The sequence below is a fragment of the Chiloscyllium punctatum genome, chromosome 12 (genome assembly GCF_047496795.1).
Source record: "Chiloscyllium punctatum isolate Juve2018m chromosome 12, sChiPun1.3, whole genome shotgun sequence".
NCBI lineage: Eukaryota > Metazoa > Chordata > Chondrichthyes > Orectolobiformes > Hemiscylliidae > Chiloscyllium > Chiloscyllium punctatum.
Genome location: NC_092750.1, coordinates 34,977,288 through 34,998,128, shown reverse-complemented (window position 1 = coordinate 34,998,128; position 20,841 = coordinate 34,977,288). Strand labels below are relative to the sequence as shown.

Sequence of the window (20,841 nt, the reverse complement as noted above, 5' to 3'; positions counted from 1 at the left end):
TCCCTCCCACCCACCCCCCACCCCTGCCTCTCGCTCCCTCCCACCCACCCCTTCCTCTCCCTCCCACCCACCCCCCACCCACCCCCCACCCCTGCCTCTCGCTCCCTCCCACCCACCCCCCACCCCTGCCTCTCGCTCCCTCCCACCCACCCCCCACCCCTGCCTCTCGCTCCCTCCCACCCACCCCTTCCTCTCCCTCCCACCCACCCCCCACCCACCCCCCACCCCTGCCTCTCGCTCCCTCCCACCCACACCCCACCCCTGCCTCTCGCTCCCTCCCACCCACACCCCACCCCTGCCTCTCGCTCCCTCCCACCCACCCCCCACCCCTGCCTCTCGCTCCCTCCCACCCACCCCCCACCCCTGCCTCTCGCTCCCTCCCACCCACCCCCCACCCCTGCCTCTCGCTCCCTCCCACCCACCCCCCACCCCTGCCTCTCGCTCCCTCCCACCCACCCCCCACCCCTGCCTCTCGCTCCCTCCCACCCACCCCCCACCCCTGCCTCTCGCTCCCTCCCACCCACCCCACCCCTGCCTCTCGCTCCCACCCACCCACCCACTCCTGCCTCTCGCTCCCTCCCACCCACCCCACCCCCCCCTGCCTCTCGCTCCCTCCCACCCACCCACCCACCCCTGCCTCTCGCTCCCTCCCTCCCACCCACCCACCCACCCCTGCCTCTCGCTCCCTCCCTCCCACCCACCCCACCCACCCCTGCCTCTCGCTCCCTCCCTCCCACCCACCCACCCACCCCTACCTCTCGCTCCCTCCCTCCCACCCACCCACCCACACCCTACCTCTCGCTCCCTCCCTCCCACCCACCCACCCACCCCTGCCTCTCGCTCCCTCCCTCCCACCCACCCCACCCACCCCTGCCTCTCGCTCCCTCCCTCCCACCCTCCCACCCACCCACCCACCCCTGCCTCTGGCTCCCACCCACTCACCCACCCCTGCCTCTGGCTCCCACCCACCCACCCACCCACCCCTGCCTCTGGCTCCCTCCCACCCACCCACCCACCCCTGCCTCTCGCTCCCTCCCACCCACCCACCCACCCCTGCCTCTCGCTCCCTCCCACCCACCCACCCACCCCTGCCTCTCGCTCCCTCCCACCCACCCACCCCCCACCCCTGCCTCTCGCTCCCTCCCACCCACCCACCCCCCACCCCCCACCCCTGCCTCTCGCTCCCTCCCACCCACCACCCCCCACCCCTGCCTCTCGCTCCCTCCCACCCACCCACCCCCCACCCCTGCCTCTCGCTCCCTCCCACCCACCCACCCCCACCCATGCCTCTCGCTCCCTCCCACCCACCCACCCCCCACCCCTGCCTCTCGCTCCCTCCCACCCAACCCCCACTCCTGCCTCTCGATCCCTCCCACCCACCCCCCACCCCTGCCTCTCGCTCCCTCCCACCCACCCCCCCACCCCTGCCTCTCGCTCCCTCCCACCCACCCCCCACCCCTGCCTCTCGCTCCCTCCCACCCACTCCCCACCCCTGCCTCTCGCTCCCTCCCACCCACCCCCCACCCCTGCCTCTCGCTCCCTCCCACCCACCCCCCCACCCTGCTCTCGCTCCCTCCCACCCACCCACACCACCCCTGCCTCTCGCCTCCTCCCACCCACCCCCCACCCCTGCCTCTCGCCTCCCTCCCACCCACCCCCCCCCACCCCTGCCTCTCGCTCCCTCCCACCCACCCCCCACCCCTGCCTCTCGTTCCCTCCCACCCACCCCCCACCCCTGCCTCTCGCTCCCTCCCACCCACCCCCCACCCCTGCCTCTCGCTCCCTCCCACCCACCCCCCCACCCCTGCCTCTCGCCCCCTCCCACCCACCCCCCACCCCTGCCTCTCGCCTCCTCCCACCCACCCCCCACCCCTGCCTCTCGCCTCCTCCCACCCACCCCCCACCCCTGCCTCTCGCCTCCTCCCACCCACCCCCCACCCCTGCCTCTCGCCTCCTCCCACCCACCCCCCACCCCTGCCTCTCGCTCCCTCCCACCCACCCCCCACCCCTGCCTCTCGCTCCCTCCCACCCACCCCCCACCCCTCCCTCTCGCTCCCTCCCACCCACCCCCCACCCCTGCCTCTCGCTCCCTCCCACCCACCCCCCACCCCTGCCTCTCGCTCCCTCCCACCCACCCCCCATCCCTGCCTCTCGCTCCCTCCCACCCACCCCCTGCCTCTCGCTCCCTCCCCACCCACCCCTGCCTCTCGCTCCCTCCCAGCCACCCCCACCCCTGCCTCTCGCTCCCTCCCAGCCACCCCCCACCCCTGCCTCTCGCTCCCTCCCAGCCACCCCCCACCCCTGCCTCTCGCTCCCTCCCAGCCACCCCCCACCCCTGCCTCTCGCTCCCTCCCAGCCACCCCCCACCCCTGCCTCTCGCTCCCTCCCACCCACCCACCCACCCCTGCCTCTCGCTCCCTCCCACCCACCCATCCCTGCCTCTCGCTCCCTCCCTCCCACCCACCCCTGCCTCTCGCTCCCTCCCTCCCACCCACCCCTGCCTCTCGCTCCCTCCCTCCCACCCACCCCTGCCTCTCGCTCCCTCCCACCCACCCCCCACCCCTGCCTCTCGCTCCCTCCCACCCACCCCCCACCCCTGCCTCTCGCTCCCTCCCACCCACCCCCCACCCCTGCCTCTCGCTCCCTCCCACCCACCCCCCACCCCTGCCTCTCGCTCCCTCCCACCCACCCCCCACCCCTGCCTCTCGCTCCCTCCCACCCACCCCCCACCCCTGCCTCTCGTTCCTCCCACCCACCCACCCCTGCCTCTCGCTCCCTCCCACCCACCCACCCCTGCCTCTCGCTCCCTCCCACCCACCCACCCCTGCCTCTCGCTCCCTCCCACCCACCCACCCCTGCCTCTCGCTCCCTCCCAACCACCCACCCACCCCTGCCTCTCGCTCCCTCCCACCCACCCACCCCACCCACCCTGCCTCGCTCCCTCCCACCACTCACCCACCCACCCCCTGCCTCGCTCCCTCCCACCACTCACCCACCCACCCACCCCTGCCTCTCGCTCCCTCCCACCCACCCACCCACTCCTGCCTCTCGCTCCCTCCCACCCACCCACCCACCCCTGCCTCCCGCTCCCTCCCACCCACCCACCACCCTGCCTCTCGCTCCCTCCCACCCACCCACCCACCCTGCCTCTCGCTCCCTCCCACCCACCCACCCACCCCTGCCTCTCGCTCCCTCCCACCCACCCCCCACCCCTGCCTCTCGCTCCCTCCCACCCACCCCTTCCTCTCCCTCCCACCCACCCCCCACCCACCCCCCACCCCTGCCTCTCGCTCCCTCCCACCCACACCCCACCCCTGCCTCTCGCTCCCTCCCACCCACACCCCACCCCTGCCTCTCGCTCCCTCCCACCCACCCCCCACCCCCTGCCTCTCGCTCCCTCCCACCCACCCCCCACCCCTGCCTCTCGCTCCCTCCCACCCACCCCCCACCCCTGCCTCTCGCTCCCTCCCACCCACCCCCCACCCCTGCCTCTCGCTCCCTCCCACCCACCCCCCACCCCTGCCTCTCGCTCCCTCCCACCCACCCCCCACCCCTGCCTCTCGCTCCCACCCACCCACCCACTCCTGCCTCTCGCTCCCTCCACCCACCCACCCCCCCCTGCCTCTCGCTCCCTCCCACCCACCCACCCACCCCTGCTCTCGCTCCCTCCCTCCCACCCACCCACCCACCCCTGCCTCTCGCTCCCTCCCTCCCACCCACCCACCCACCCCTGCCTCTCGCTCCCTCCCTCCCACCCACCCACCCACCCCTACCTCTCGCTCCCTCCCTCCCACCCACCCACCCACCCCTGCCTCTCGCTCCCTCCCTCCCACCCACCCACCCACCCCTGCCTCTCGCTCCCTCCCTCCCACCCTCCCACCCACCCACCCACCCCTGCCTCTGGCTCCCACCCACTCACCCACCCCCTGCCTCTGGCTCCCACCCACCCACCCACCCACCCCTGCCTCTGGCTCCCTCCCACCCACCCACCCACCCCTGCCTCTCGCTCCCTCCCACCCACCCACCCACCCCTGCCTCTCGCTCCCTCCCACCCACCCACCCACCCCTGCCTCTCGCTCCCTCCCACCCACCCACCCCCCACCCCTGCCTCTCGCTCCCTCCCACCCGCCCACCCCTGCCTCTCGCTCCCTCCCACCCACCCACCCCCCACCCCTGCCTCTCGCTCCCTCCCACCCACCCACCCCCCACCCCTGCCTCTCGCTCCCTCCCACCCACCCACCCCCACCCATGCCTCTCGCTCCCTCCCACCCACCCACCCCCCACCCCTGCCTCTCGCTCCCTCCCACCCAACCCCCACTCCTGCCTCTCGATCCCTCCCACCCACCCCCCACCCCTGCCTCTCGCTCCCTCCCACCCACCCCCCACCCCTGCCTCTCGCTCCCTCCCACCCACCCCCCACCCCTGCCTCTCGCTCCCTCCCACCCACTCCCCACCCCTGCCTCTCGCTCCCTCCCACCCACCCCCCACCCCTGCCTCTCGCTCCCTCCCACCCACCCCCCACCCCTGCCTCTCGCTCCCTCCCACCCACCCACAACCCACCCCTGCCTCTCGCCTCCTCCCACCCACCCCCCACCCCTGCCTCTCGCCTCCTCCCACCCACCCCCCACCCCTGCCTCTCGCTCCCTCCCACCCACCCCCCCACCCCTGCCTCTCGTTCCCTCCCACCCACCCCCCACCCCTGCCTCTCGCTCCCTCCCACCCACCCCCCACCCCTGCCTCTCGCTCCCTCCACCCACCCCCCACCCCTGCCTCTCGCTCCCTCCCACCCACCCCCCACCCCTGCCTCTCGCTCCCTCCCACCCACCCCTTCCTCTCCCTCCCACCCACCCCCCACCCCTGCCTCTCGCTCCCTCCCACCCACCCCCCACCCCTGCCTCTCGCTCCCTCCCACCCACCCCTTCCTCTCCCTCCCACCCACCCCCCACCCACCCCCCACCCCTGCCTCTCGCTCCCTCCCACCCACCCCCCACCCCTGCCTCTCGCTCCCTCCCACCCACCCCCCACCCCTGCCTCTCGCTCCCTCCCACCCACCCCTTCCTCTCCCTCCCACCCACCCCCCACCCACCCCCCACCCCTGCCTCTCGCTCCCTCCCACCCACACCCCACCCCTGCCTCTCGCTCCCTCCCACCCACACCCCACCCCTGCCTCTCGCTCCCTCCCACCCACCCCCCACCCCTGCCTCTCGCTCCCTCCCACCCACCCCCCACCCCTGCCTCTCGCTCCCTCCCACCCACCCCCCACCCCTGCCTCTCGCTCCCTCCCACCCACCCCCCACCCCTGCCTCTCGCTCCCTCCCACCCACCCCCCACCCCTGCCTCTCGCTCCCTCCCACCCACCCACCCCTGCCTCTCGCTCCCACCCACCCACCCACTCCTGCCTCTCGCTCCCTCCCACCCACCCACCCCCCCCTGCCTCTCGCTCCCTCCCACCCACCCACCCACCCCTGCCTCTCGCTCCCTCCCTCCCACCCACCCACCCACCCCTGCCTCTCGCTCCCTCCCTCCCACCCACCCACCCACCCCTGCCTCTCGCTCCCTCCCTCCCACCCACCCACCCACCCCTACCTCTCGCTCCCTCCCTCCCACCCACCCACCCACCCCTACCTCTCGCTCCCTCCCTCCCACCCACCCACCCACCCCTGCCTCTCGCTCCCTCCCTCCCACCCACCCACCCACCCCTGCCTCTCGCTCCCTCCCTCCCACCCTCCCACCCACCCACCCACCCCTGCCTCTGGCTCCCACCCACTCACCCACCCCTGCCTCTGGCTCCCACCCACCCACCCACCCACCCCTGCCTCTGGCTCCCTCCCACCCACCCACCCACCCCTGCCTCTCGCTCCCTCCCACCCACCCACCCACCCCTGCCTCTCGCTCCCTCCCACCCACCCACCCACCCCTGCCTCTCGCTCCCTCCCACCCACCCACCCCCCACCCCTGCCTCTCGCTCCCTCCCACCCACCCACCCCCCACCCCCCACCCCTGCCTCTCGCTCCCTCCCACCCACCCACCCCCCACCCCTGCCTCTCGCTCCCTCCCACCCACCCACCCCCCACCCCTGCCTCTCGCTCCCTCCCACCCACCCACCCCCACCCATGCCTCTCGCTCCCTCCCACCCACCCACCCCCCACCCCTGCCTCTCGCTCCCTCCCACCCAACCCCCACTCCTGCCTCTCGATCCCTCCCACCCACCCCCCACCCCTGCCTCTCGCTCCCTCCCACCCACCCCCCACCCCTGCCTCTCGCTCCCTCCCACCCACCCCCCACCCCTGCCTCTCGCTCCCTCCCACCCACTCCCCACCCCTGCCTCTCGCTCCCTCCCACCCACCCCCCACCCCTGCCTCTCGCTCCCTCCCACCCACCCCCCACCCCTGCCTCTCGCTCCCTCCCACCCACCCACACCCACCCCTGCCTCTCGCCTCCTCCCACCCACCCCCCACCCCTGCCTCTCGCCTCCTCCCACCCACCCCCCACCCCTGCCTCTCGCTCCCTCCCACCCACCCCCCACCCCTGCCTCTCGTTCCCTCCCACCCACCCCCCACCCCTGCCTCTCGCTCCCTCCCACCCACCCCCCACCCCTGCCTCTCGCTCCCTCCCACCCACCCCCCACCCCTGCCTCTCGCCCCCTCCCACCCACCCCCCACCCCTGCCTCTCGCCTCCTCCCACCCACCCCCCACCCCTGCCTCTCGCCTCCTCCCACCCACCCCCCACCCCTGCCTCTCGCCTCCTCCCACCCACCCCCCACCCCTGCCTCTCGCCTCCTCCCACCCACCCCCCACCCCTGCCTCTCGCTCCCTCCCACCCACCCCCCACCCCTGCCTCTCGCTCCCTCCCACCCACCCCCCACCCCTCCTCTCGCTCCCTCCCACCCACCCCCCACCCCTGCCTCTCGCTCCCTCCCACCCACCCCCCACCCCTGCCTCTCGCTCCCTCCCACCCACCCCCCATCCCTGCCTCTCGCTCCCTCCCACCCACCCCTGCCTCTCGCTCCCTCCCACCCACCCCTGCCTCTCGCTCCCTCCCCAGCCACCCCCCACCCCCTGCCTCTCGCTCCCTCCCAGCCACCCCCCCCCCTGCCTCTCGCTCCCTCCCAGCCACCCCCCCCCCCTGCCTCTCGCTCCCTCCCAGCCACCCCCCACCCCTGCCTCTCGCTCCCTCCCAGCCCACCCCCCACCCCTGCCTCTCGCTCCCTCCCACCCACCCACCCACCCCTGCCTCTCGCTCCCTCCCACCCACCCATCCCTGCCTCTCGCTCCCTCCCTCCCACCCACCCCTGCCTCTCGCTCCCTCCCTCCCACCCACCCCTGCCTCTCGCTCCCTCCCTCCCACCCACCCCTGCCTCTCGCTCCCTCCCACCCACCCCCACCCCTGCCTCTCGCTCCCTCCCACCCACCCCCCACCCCTGCCTCTCGCTCCCTCCCACCCACCCCCCACCCCTGCCTCTCGCTCCCCTCCCACCCACCCCCCACCCCTGCCTCTCGCTCCCTCCCACCCACCCCCCCACCCCTGCCTCTCGCTCCCTCCCACCCACCCCCCACCCCTGCCTCTCGTTCCTCCCACCCACCCACCCCTGCCTCTCGCTCCTCCCACCCACCCACCCCTGCCTCTCGCTCCCTCCCACCCACCCACCCCTGCCTCTCGCTCCCTCCCACCCACCCACCCCTGCCTCTCGCTCCCTCCCAACCACCCACCCACCCCTGCCCTCTCGCTCCCTCCCACCCACCCACCCACCCACCCCTGCCTCGCTCCCTCCCACCACTCACCACCCACCCCTGCCTCGCTCCCTCCCACCACTCACCCACCCACCCACCCCTGCCTCTCGCTCCCTCCCACCCACCCACCCACCTCCTGCCTCTCGCTCCCTCCCACCCACCCCACCCACCCCTGCCTCCCGCTCCCTCCCACCCACCCACCCACCCCTGCCTCTCGCTCCCTCCCACCCACCCACCCACCCCCTGCCTCTCGCTCCCTCCCACCCACCCACCCACCCTGCCTCTCGCTCCCTCCCTCCCACCCACCCACCCACCCCCTGCCTCTCGCTCCCACCCACCCACCCACCCCTGCCTCTCGCTCCCTCCCACCCACCCACCCACCCCTACCTCTGGCTCCCACCCACCCACCCACCCACCCCTGCCTCTGGCTCCCTCCCACCCACCCACCCACCCCTGCCTCTCGCTCCCTCCCTCCCACCCACCCACCCAACCCCTGCCTCTCGCTCCCTCCCACCCACCCACCCACCCCTGCCTCTCGCTCCCTCCCACCCACCCACCCACCCCTGCCTCTCGCTCCCTCCCACCCACCCACCCACCCCTGCCTCTCGCTCCCTCCCACCCACCCATCCCTGCCTCTCGCTCCCTCCCTCCCACCCACCCCTGCCTCTCGCTCCCTCCCTCCCACCCACCCCTGCCTCTCGCTCCCTCCCTCCCACCCACCCCTGCCTCTCGCTCCCTCCCACCCACCCACCCCTGCCTCTCGCTCCCTCCCACCCACCCACCCCCTGCCTCTCGCTCCCTCCCACCCACCCACCCCTGCCTCTCGCTCCCACCCACCACCCACCCCTGCCTCTCGCTCCCACCCACCCCGGCCTCTCGCTCCCTCCCACCCACCCACCCCGGCCTCTCGCTCCCTCCCACCCACCCACCCCGGCCTCTCGCTCCCTCCACCCACCCACCCACCCCTGCCTCTCGCTCCCTCCCACCCACCCACCCACCCCTGCCTCTCGCTCCCTCCCACCCACCACCCACCCCTGCCTCTCGCTCCTCCCACCCACCCACCCACCCTGCCTCTCGCTCCCTCCCACCCACCCCTGCCTCTCGCTCCCTCCCACCCACCCCTGCCTCTCGCTCCCTCCCACCCACCCCTGCCTCTCGCTCCCTCCCACCCACCCACCCTGCCTCTCGCTCCCTCCCACCCACCCACCCACCCCTGCCTCTCGCTCCCTCCCACCCACCCCTGCCTCTCGCTCCCTCCCACCCACCCACCCACCCACCCCTGCCTCTCGCTCCCTCCCACCCACCCCTGCCTCTCGCTCCCTCCCACCCACCCCTGCCTCTCGCTCCCACCCACCCACCCACCCCTGCCTCTCGCTCCCTCCCACCCACCCACCCCTGCCTCTCGCTCCCTCCCACCCACCACCCCTGCCTCTCGCTCCCTCCCACCCACCCACCCCTGCCTCTCGCTCCCTCCCACCCACCCACCCCTGCCTCTCGCTCCCTCCCACCCACCCACCCCTGCCTCTCGCTCCCTCCCACCCACCCACCCCTGCCTCTCGCTCCCTCCCACCCACCCACCCCTGCCTCTCTCGCTCCCTCCCACCCACCCACCCCTGCCTCTCGCTCCCTCCCACCCACCCACCCCTGCCTCTCGCTCCCTCCCACCCACCCACCCCCCACCCCTGCCTCTCGCTCCCTCCCACCCACCCACCCCCCCACCCCTGCCTCTCGCTCCCTCCACCCACCCACCCACCCCTGCCTCTCGCTCCTCCCACCCACCCACCCACCCCTGCCTCTCGCTCCCTCCCACCCACCCACCCACCCCTGCCTCTCGCTCCCTCCCACCCAACCACCCACCCCTGCCTCTCGCTCCCTCCCACCCACCCACCACCCTGCCTCTCGCTCCCTCCCACCCACCCACCCACCCCTGCCTCTCGCTCCCTCCCACCCACCCACCCCTGCCTCTCGCTCCCTCCCATCCACCCACCCCTGCCTCTCGCTCCCTCCCACCCACCCACCCCTGCCTCTCTCTCCCTCCCCACCCACCCACCCTGCCTCTCTCTCCCTCCTCCCACCCACCCCTGCCTCTCTCTCCCTCCCTCCACCCACCCCTGCCTCTCTCTCCCTCCCTCCCACCCACCCCTGCCTCTCGCTCCCTCCCTCCCACCCACCCCTGCCTCTCGCTCCCTCCCTCCCACCCACCCCTGCCTCTCGCTCCCTCCCTCCCACCCACCCCTGCCTCTCTCTCCCTCCCTCCCACCCACCCCTGCCTCTCTCTCCCTCCCTCCACCCACCCCTGCCTCTCTCTCCCTCCCTCCCACCCACCCCTGCCTCTCTCTCCCTCCCTCCCACCCACCCCTGCCTCTCGCTCCCTCCCTCCCACCCACCCCTGCCTCTCGCTCCCTCCCACCCACCCCTGCCTCTCGCTCCCTCCACCCACCCCTGCCTCTCGCTCCCTCCCACCCACCCCGCCTCTCGCTCCCTCCCACCCACCCCTGCCTCTCGCTCCCCCCCAACCCACCCCCCACCCACCCACCCACCCCTGCCTCTCGCTCCCTCCCACCCACCCACCCCTGCCTCTCGCTCCCTCCCACCCACCCACCACCCACCCCTGCCTCTCGCTCTCTCCCTCCCACCCACCCCCCACCCCTGCCTCTCGCTCCCTCCCTCCCACCCACCCCTGCCTCTCGCTCCCTCCCACCCACCCCTGCCTCTCGCTCCCTCCCACCCACCCCTGCCTCTCGCTCCCTCCCACCCACCCCGCCTCTCGCTCCCTCCCACCCACCCCTGCCTCTCGCTCCCCCCCAACCCACCCCCCACCCACCCACCCACCCCTGCCTCTCGCTCCCTCCCACCCACCCACCCCTGCCTCTCGCTCCCTCCCACCCACCCACCACCCACCCCTGCCTCTCGCTCTCTCCCTCCCACCCACCCCCCACCCCTGCCTCTCGCTCCCTCCCTCCCACCCACCCTCCACCCCTGCCTCTCGCTCCCTCCCTCCCTCCCTCCCACCCACCCTCCACCCCTGCCTCTTGCTCCCTCCCTCCCACCCCCTCCATCCCTGCTTCCCGCTCCCTCCCTCCCGCCCCCTCCACCCCTGCCTCTTGCTCCCTCCATCCCACCCCCTCCACCCCTGCCTCTCGCTCCCTCCCTCCCGCCCCCCCCCCCCACCCCTGCCTCTCGCTTCCGGCCCCCCCACCCTGCCTCTCGCTCCCGCCCCCCCACCCTTGCCTCGCTCCCTCCCCCCCACCCTTGCCTCTCGCTCCCTCCCTCCCTCCCGCCCCCTCCTCTCCTGCCTCTCGCTCCCTCCCTCCCGCCCCCTCCACCCCGTCTCTTGCTCCCTCCCGCCCCCTCCACCCCTGCCTCTCTCTCCCTACCTCTCGCTTCCTCGCTCCCTCCCTCCCTCCCTCCCCTGCCCCTGCCTCTCGCTTGCTCCCTCCCCTCCCCTGCCCCTCCCTCTCACTCACTCCCTCCCTCCCTCCCTCCCATGCCCCATCTCTCCCTCTCTCCCCCCATCCCTGCCTCCTCTTTTTCTCCAGTTCTGTCTCTGTCATGGCGGTTTGTTCATTTTGTTTCTTTGTCTCTCATCTTGCCCTCTATCTCCCCTTGTTCATTTCTTTCTCTTTTCTATCTCTCTCTCATTTCTCTCTCTCTCTCTCTCTCTCTCTCTCTCTCTCTCTCTCTCTCTCTCTCTCTCTCTCTCTCTCTCTGTCTATCTGGTTCTCCCCTTCACCCTCTGACTATCTGTCCTCCCATCTTCCTCAGTCCCTTTCACTGCATTCCTCCCCATTTGCCAATCTCTCTTTCTTTCTCTCCTGGCTCTCTGTCCTCTGATCTCAATCTCCCTCTTTCTGTCTCCTTTTTCCTTTCAGCCTCTTCCTCATATTTGCCCTCACTCTAATTCTCTTTCTCAAAGTTGCCCTTCCTCACCCTCTCACTTTCAATCCCTTTCCTCTCCCTCTTGTTCGCTCAAAAATGCAAACCAGGAATATGAGTTGATCACAGCTCTTAGAGCCTGTTCGACCTTGAGATAAGATCATGGCTGGTCTGAGTGTAACCTCGACTCTGCATTCCTGCATGTCCCCGATAATCTTTCATCCGCTTGGTCATCAAGAATCTGGGCTACCTCCACATTAAACCTATTTAGAAATTGAGGAAGGGAATTCCAAAGATACTCACTGCTCCGAGAGAAAGAAAATGTTTCCTCATCTCTGTCTTAAATGGGCAAACTCTTATTTTTAAACAATAACCTTTTGTGCTAGATTCTTCTAGAAATAAAACATCCTTTTGACATCCACCTGGTCAATTCCCCTCAGAATCTTTTATATTTAAATTAAGTCACCTCTGATAATTCTCAACCCCAGAGGATACGATCTAACCTGTCTAGTGTTTCTGCCCAAGACCGTCCACTCGCTCCAGGCATTTGACGCAGAATCAATCTGAGCTGCTTCCAGTACATGAACAGCCTTTCATAAGGATGGTTCTGTATACAGTACTTCAGAAGAAGTACTCTCACCAATGTCCTGTGTAACTGAAGCGTAACCTTGCTACTCCTGCTTTCTATTCAACTCATAATAAAACAAGCTTTCCTAATTACTTGATGTACCTGCATGTAAGTATTCTGCAAATTGTGCTATACAACACCCAGATCTCTCTGCAATGTCTCACCATTTAGATAATATGCTTTGTTTTTATTCTTTCTGCCAAAATGGTCAAGTCACACTTTCCCACATTGTACTTCATTTGTTAGATGTTTGCACACTCACTGAACCCACCTGTATTCGTTTGGCGGCTTCTTGCATCCTCTTCACAACTAAATTTCCTACTTCTCTTCCTCCCACTTTAATTCACCTTCCTCCTTATTAAATCAATCCTGCCTCCCTCCCCCTCCCTGTTTTGCTCCTTCTAATCCCTCTCTCTATCTCCCTACCCCTCTCTCTATCTCCCTACCCCTCTCTCATATTCATGCTTTCTCTCATTTAACCTCCCTCTTCCTCTGTGTGTAACTTGTATCTCTCCTGATTGCCTTTTGCTCTGTGAGTCTGAGTCTGTTCCCCAGTGTGTGTGTCTCTGTCCCAATATGTTCATCATCTGGGGTCATACCAAGCCCAAAGTAAAGTAAGGTAGTTGTAGTTATTGGATACCTAGCTTCTGAGCTTCAGGACATTGGTGCAGAAATGCCCCAGGGCAATGTCTGAAACCAAGCCACTTTCAGCTGCTTCATCAATGACTCCTTCTCCATAATAGAGTTAGATTAGGGCTGCCCACTGATGATTGTGTTGACTGCCATTTGCAATTTTTCAGTTAATGAGGTCATTATCATCTGAGTGCAGCAAATTTTTTCTTTAAGAGAAAGGCTTCTTTGGCTCATGGATAACATTTGCGTTTTGCAACAGCCAGTCTTACCAACTTCCCTGAATATGCAATGGCACTGTTATTGTGAAATCCTGCATTGTCAGGCACTCTGGGAAGGTCACAATTGCCTAGATAATTAATGAGACACACCACATCAAAACTCTGGTTACAAAAGCAGACCAAAGACTGGGTATTAGGCAGGGAATGATTCGCTTTTGAACTGTCCAACACTGTTCATCATCCACAAAGGTACAGCTGAGGAGTGTGATGGAGTAATCTCAAACTGCTTGGAGAAATGCAATATATAGCAGGAAATACTCTTGCTGTTTTTAATGCAGATTTTTTTATATGCATTGTGAAATGAGAAGGCAGAAATGCACATTAATACTGAAACATTATTTGTTTGCTCCTACAGATTGAAAATCTTCAGGAACAACTTAAAGACAAAGATAAACAACTTAACAATTTGAAAGACCGAGTTAAGTCATTACAGACAGACTCTAGCAATACAGATACAGCTTTGGCAACGCTAGAAGAAGCTTTATCAGAAAAGGTAGTGAATTTTGCTGCAGCTTTTGAAACACCACTTGTGGTTTTTCAGCGTTACGTAAAATTTATATGCTTTAATAAACATTGTGACACCATGTAATTTTCAGAAAACGATAACCAATGGAAGGTGGGGTTGTGGCACAGTGGTTAGCATTGCTGCTCACAGCGTCATGGACCCAGGTTTAAATTCTAGCCTCGTATGACTGTGTGGAGTCACATTTTCCCTGTGTCTGTGTGGGTTTCCTCTGGATGCTCCGGTTTCCTCCTGCAGTTCACATCTGTGCAGGTTGGGTAGATTGACTGTGCTAAATTCCCCTGTAGCGTCCAGGGATGTGAAGTCTAGGTGGATCATCTGTGTTAAATACAGGGTTACAGGGATAGGATGGGGAGGTGTATCTGGGTGGATGTTCCTTGGAGGACTGGTACAGACTTGATGAACTAAATGGTCTCTATCTCTACTGTAGGGATTCTCTCATGCTGCTGAATTTAATTGAAGCATTTTAAGCTTTCCTAAAAAGTATAATGAAAGCTTATTGACATTTGTTTTAGACACTTGTTTTTGAATGGATTAAGAGATACATTAGCTAATAGCTTTGAGTGGACATTCACTAAATAAGTTTGAAAATTTAAGTTTAACTGCCATGCAAAGTTTGCAGCTAAAGGATCATGGAATAATTACAGCATAGAAGGGGGCCATTCTATGTTTTTAGATAGTTTTTATAAACTATCTAAAAGACACCCTCATTTATCTAACCTGCCTTTTGGTCGTTGTTACTGAGTCACCGTTAAGCAGATACAAAAAGAATTGTCAAAGTTAAAAGGAGTTTGATACATCCTGAATCAGCCTGAAAAGGGGATGGTATCCAGTGGCTGCTTGTATCATATATTTAAATTGTCTGTAACTTGATGTAGGAATAAGATTCATTGACTGATATTTCCAAGGGACAAGATAGATTAAAATGAGACAAGGATGAATCATGAGGTCCCTTGTGGAATTCCAAAAGTGATTGTGTGAAGTAGAACAAAAACTATTGGTAGAGATGCCCTGGTTATGATTGTATTGCTAAGATGCCCTAAATGGGAGAAATTTCTTTGCTTCTCTGTACTTTCCAGCACTCGGACCAAATTCCATCTGTACAATTTACCATTTGCATAACTAAAGAAAACCCCAACCTCTTTGAGAATAATTCTTTGACACACCCTCTTATACTCACCAAAATAAACACAACCTTCTATCCAGCACAGGAAGTGACACTCGAACAAATATAAAATTCAATAAATATGGGTTTTATTGCAGTGCACACAAAATGCTTAAGGCCAGTTTTTATTACAAATCTAGAAACCTGGTTTGTTTCCAGCTTTTATTGTCAACATTGCTAAACTTCAGCAATTAAGCAATGGATTAAAAAATATAAAGTCAAGTTAAATGACATCCTGCAATTATTAGTGCTGTTCACAGACACCACTTTTATGTGGTTTCCCATAAGGTTCTCATTTAACCTCTAGAAAGCTGTAAAATTTTTTTTAAAAAGTTGTGGTACAATTCAATCCCAAATGAATGAGTAAAAAGTCCAGAATTGGTTTAATGAAAATAGAGTTTTATTTATTAAGCCACTGAGCTAGCTGACGTTATAGCTGCATGGCATAAAAGCTGGTTTTGTTATGAAGTAACACATTATTACAGCTGCAGACATTGTTTTGATGCTGATCATTTTTGTATAAGCAAGCTTTCATGCCTTGCATGATGTTGCTTTGAAAGTTTTGATAACATGAACAATGCATTTAAGTCAAAAGGCACTTTTGGCCCAGATGCTACTGTTATAATAACAAAACCTCAACAGCACATTAGTGTAAACACTTAACTATGCATTTGATGACAAAAATTCAAAAACATTAAACTAGCAAGTGTGGAAAACCCTGTTCCTGCAACCAATTCTGCAAAGAGAAAGGGGCTGGAATTAAACAGAAGTTTGATTATATTTTATATTGCATTGGAGTATAATCATTTATTTTATGTAATACGATTAGGTTCTTTGGATGGATTTTCTGGGCAGTTTTCTGAGCACTCATTTTTCCAAATGCCAAAATTCCATATTGCCATATGAGAGTCTTGAAATTGCGTCATCAGGCTTCCTGATTGTTACATTATTGCAATTGAAACTGATCATAATCTTAACCAGATAACAGCACGTGCATATTTCCTGACCAAAGTTATTAGATACTAATTAAGATTGGAAACCTGAGCTGATTTTATAAGTTATTTTCTGTTAGCACAGGACCACTGATTTTAATTCAAGCTCTTCTGTTCTTCTGAGATCAACCCACTTAGCATTGCAAAGCATGAAACCCAGAACTGGATATTACATGCTGTCATTGTGCGTGTTTTCATCAAGGGGCATATGAAATAAATAGGCTAGCCCACTGTCATATTATCGACCCCTGACCTCAGCAGCACAATAGCGGGTGGGCAGGTGCCAAATTAAGATTCAACTGAACTTGTTAAAAATTTAATTGACCCCAATATGATGATGCCCACAGCATAATCTAGTTGGCATGGACAACTGGGTTCAAGTGGGATGTACAATTTTTTTAAAATGTTTAAAACAGTTCGGAAGAAGGGAGTAATGTCATTGAAGGAAGCCATCATCATCCATTCCACAATTTTTTGTCCCTTGGATCTCACATCTTTGAATTTCTGCTATAAACTGCTTGGACACGAGGAAGATTATAAATTATTTTAGCAAACTGAGTTGCTTCCATGAAATGGTGCACAGAACAATCTCGGTTATCCGAACGTCAGTTATCTGAATGTCAGATTATCCAAACAAGATCTCAAGGTCCCGTTTAAAAACATTATCTGTTATCTGAGCAATCAGTTATCCGAGCAAAATACTCCCCACCCATGAGATAATCGAGGTTGTTCTGTGAAGAAGTTTAAAGTATAACAGCTGGTGGAGATGTTTTCAAGTCCAGGTGCTCTTTCCAGTGATCTTGGTCAGGTGTGTGTGCTTAATCTTTGTTCCAGGGTAATACGTTGGTTGAGGAGAGCAGGGAATTACCTGCCTTTTACCTGACGTCATTGATAACCGACAGGAAGCATGGAGTTAGCAGTGGTTGAGAATATTCATTTAGGAGTGATATGTTTGCATTCCTTCATCTTTTAGCCTCACAAAAATAAAATTGCAAAGTTATTTGTTTGGAATGGCATCCAGCAATTCTTGTAAGGTTTATTGTTTCAGCTTCTTAATATTGTACAAATGAGTTGAGCTTTGGCAGCTTGCACATTGCCAATTTTTACACAAGAATTCCAATTGGGATCCTATATAGAAAGACCCTGCTTTCCATCTTGGAAGTAGCTTCCCACCTGAAATAACTGATCAATGGGTAAGCCAAGCCATTTTCAGGCTGCTGATACCCCACTTATGGAGAATGTTAACATTGATTTTTGTTTTTCACAATCTGTTAAGAACACACTAACATGCAGTATCTTTCGCAAATTTGTAGACCTTTTTGGCTTATGCCCTTCAGGAATCAGCACAAAATTTGGCAATCCTGAACCTCAAGTTTGAGTTTAAAATAAGTGATGCTGAGAGAGGGTCCACCAGATTGCCAACGACCACCTCACCCTACCTACCCCTAAACACCCAAACCATGTACAGGATATGTGCAAGGAATCAAAAACCAAAAAGAAAGAAACCTCCTTTATAATGTAAAGTTCTGTTCCTTAGTTATTGATGTTTCTCATCAGTTAATAATTGATAATATAGAGTGGCTGATCTAAAAGCTTAGTTTTAATAAAGTATTTTGGAAGTGCACAGAGTAGAAAGGCCTCTTCCTGTAACTGGGAAAGAAGATGTCACTTTCTATTATCCCCGACTTTTCAGACTTGGCTTCATGTCTCTGATTTTCTTAACATTGTCAATGCCATCCAGGTTTTCTCATCTTGACCAGGATTGGTAACTGAAGTTATGGAGCATGCTCACCTATTGTAACAACAAATGGGGTGAGTTCTACAGAATTGGATATCTCCGGAGGCATTTCCTAGTCTTTTAATCTTTGTTAGTTTATCTGACTATTCTATGTTATTGCTTGAAGAGTATGCTTGACAAAGAGGCAGCTATATTAAGAGCTTATACTTCTACATAGCCAAAGTAGATGGGCTCTTAGACAGTTCAGTGTAAATAATCTTTCAAGATGCTAGTACTTCTCCGTAGGTAGCATCAGTCCAATTACTTTCAAGTTGAGCACATTGGACAATCAGCTTTCTTCAATTTTATATGGTTTTTCAGATTTGTGAATCAGGAAGTTTTGAGCAGTGTTTCAAGACTGATGTTTAAAACATGACTTTTTTTTTGAAAGAAGCAAGAGATTTGTGGTATTAGTTATAATAGTCTAATGTTCAATTGCTTGTTACGGATTGATTAACTCTGTTAATTATGAACCATTTAAATTCAATCACTGCCATAGCAGGTCAGAGACTTGCGATTCTGCAAGTGTTGTATTTTCAAATGCTCCCAGAGATGAAGGTGGATGCTGATTCACATGAGATTGAGTTGCAGTTTTGGTCAGCGTATGAGGGGCATGTCATTTAGAGTCTGTCATCTGTTTGGGTTACATATTGGTACCAGTTTCACTATCACAGGGTTGCAGGCTATAAGGGTAAGGGACTGGTATGAGCACCAGATACTTCCATCTACTTTTCATTTTGTCACTGTTGCATTGAGGTAATGGCTAAAGTGATAGGATGCAGGTTAGTGCTCTGCTCTGGCATCCACTGACTGATCTGTTCAAGCTGGCTTTCTGACGGTCAGCACCCTTTTGATTGAGGAAGCCAGGCTTTCAGGATGGCCAAGGGCTACAAAACAAAACACAAACATTTAGGCCTTAAATACTTCCTATCTCTTCATTCCACCCATGTTTGTTGTTAAGTGCCATTGCTGGATCTGTAAGCATTACGCCTCTTTGATTCCCTGACTCATCACCTGTAATCGTGCGTTGTACGAATGGAAGTCACCCATTTCCAGAGCCATCCCCTCTGCTGTTGTCAAAGATCTAAATCCAGGGGATGCCAGCATCTGTCATGTACTGTTCATTGTTATTGTTTCTTCTGTAAACAGAAGGATGGGCACTATTAAATTAGCCACAAAGGTTAGTACAATATTTAAGTATTTGTTAACCTTCTGGCCTACAATAAGCGTTCCTACCATTTAGTGGACTTTCTCAGGTTGCCACGTGCAAACACCAAGAATGCATCACCAGTGGCGATATGGAGAACTTGCCCATGTGACTTGAAGGGGCTAGCAATGTGTGTAACACAGCAGTCAGGATTGGGGGAGGTGGTGGGTGACCATACAGCTGCTGACTTCCTCTGCAATGTCTGTGCGTCCTTGCTTGGTCAGCTGGGATGGAATTGCCTTGCCACACCTTGAGAGGAGGTCCAGTAGCCTCGATCTTGCATCTGGAGGAATTTGCAGGATGCCTGTCCATTGGCATGTGGGTCTCGGCCTCCTGACTGTTGCTTGAGACCTGGGTTGAGGCTGTAGGATTTCCGGCACCCTTCACTTAGGGATCGGGGTGAAAGAATTCAATCTTTATTTGAGAACCTAATTTTAGTGTCTGTGAGATGAGGAAACAAATTAGGGACTTTTATGGCCTTTGTGCATCAGCTGTACTTCCTGAAGCAAATTTATCTGGTGAAACATTTGAGGGAGCTACAGATGAGTTTTTTAAAAACAAAATTGACATTTTAGGCCCTTAGCTCTTGACAGCCTACAAATTCCCTGGTTGGGGAAGTCACTGAATGAAGTTTCTCCCTTTCTTCTCAGGCCTTTGGAAACTAATGGAATAGGGATCAGGAAAACCACTTTGATAGCCCCTTAGTGGCTGTGCAGACTTAGATTTTTGGACCAGCTGTGGCAGTTAAAAATTTGATCCTTTTCTTTACCATATGACGAACATTTCAAGTCCCATATGGGAGGCAGGTTCTGAACTCTCCACACGCCAACCCAACTGACTGCATGCTAATTGAGTGAGAGAGGTTAAGTGTTCATGGCCTACAGAATAAGGAATTCTGAGTGTTGTTGCATAAAGAAAACCTACCACCCAAGTGGTATTTGACAGCAAGAAGCATAGACTTTCTGACAGAACGTGACACCAGAAAATTGTCCTGCTTTGTGGAGAAAATCCTTAAAATGCTTTTATGTCTTCACAACATGATATTCTTCAGGTTTTTTTTCACAATCCAAGCTCAGCCAATTCTTGTAATACCAATAGCAAAAGAGTATACTCTTACAGGAATTGCTGTAAGAAGAAATAATGGTCTTTAATATTGAAATGTATGATGACAGTCATGTGGCCTAGAACTCTAGCTCTTGCCTGGCTCTGAATTTAATAAGAAGCAGCAGAACATAAAAAAAAAACCCACCAATTTGACCCATCCACCTTCAGTTGAGCACAAGTGAGCTCAACCACGTGACCTGAAAGCAGCTTTTATTTTCCTGATTTTTGTTGATTCAGTGGGCAACGAACTTGTCCATTATCCAACCTGGAAGAATTGAGATATACCAACTGTCACTGTCAATGTTATTGCACATGTGAAGGGTCATCATTCCTACTTCTTGGATCTCTTTTTCAGTGCTCTCTCCCATCTCAGCAGTTACCAGGTTCTGCTTTCCATTTCAGTTACCGGTTAAACTGCTCAGATTCCAAGTAAAATAGAAACGGAATACCATTGTTTGAATTTTTTTTCACACTTTGAACCTTTAATATTTTGCTATATAGTGCTAAACCTTTGTTCTTGAAGTGCATGTTTTTGTATGAGTCAATTTTCCTGCAAGGAATTACGATATACACATCTGGCAGACAGAACTTGCTTATTTTATAGCTTGCTAACTTCATGAAGCATATTGGAATGGAAAGAAAATTATTCATCATATATCTTGAGCTATTTGCTAATATGTTGTGAGCTAATATTGCATCTGAATACACCAGCAATAAGATAAAGCAGTAGTATGTCGCTTTGCATTTGTAGTTCTCACCTAGTTGATCTTTATTATGCCACCAGAGAGATTAACCAAGCTAAATTCTGATCCTTAGCCAGCGGGGGTGAGGAAATATGGAATCAATCTTGAAATGAAATTGATCTTGCACACCTTTGAGCTGCCAGATTAAGACCAGCATTGCTGGAATCTGAGGGCCTTATATGAT

At 58.5% G+C, this 20,841-nt stretch overlaps 1 protein-coding gene across 10 annotated transcripts in view; it reads left to right on the top strand.

Moving 5' to 3' along the window:
* Positions 1-20,841, top strand: part of LOC140483773 (ERC protein 2) — an 830,166-nt gene that overhangs the window by 399,010 nt on the left and 410,315 nt on the right. For all 10 annotated transcript variants that reach the window (XM_072582317.1, XM_072582315.1, XM_072582316.1 and 7 more), the window contains one exon: positions 13,502-13,639. In XM_072582317.1, the coding sequence (XP_072438418.1) occupies positions 13,502-13,639 (138 nt within the window). The remainder of the gene's footprint in view (positions 1-13,501; positions 13,640-20,841) is intronic.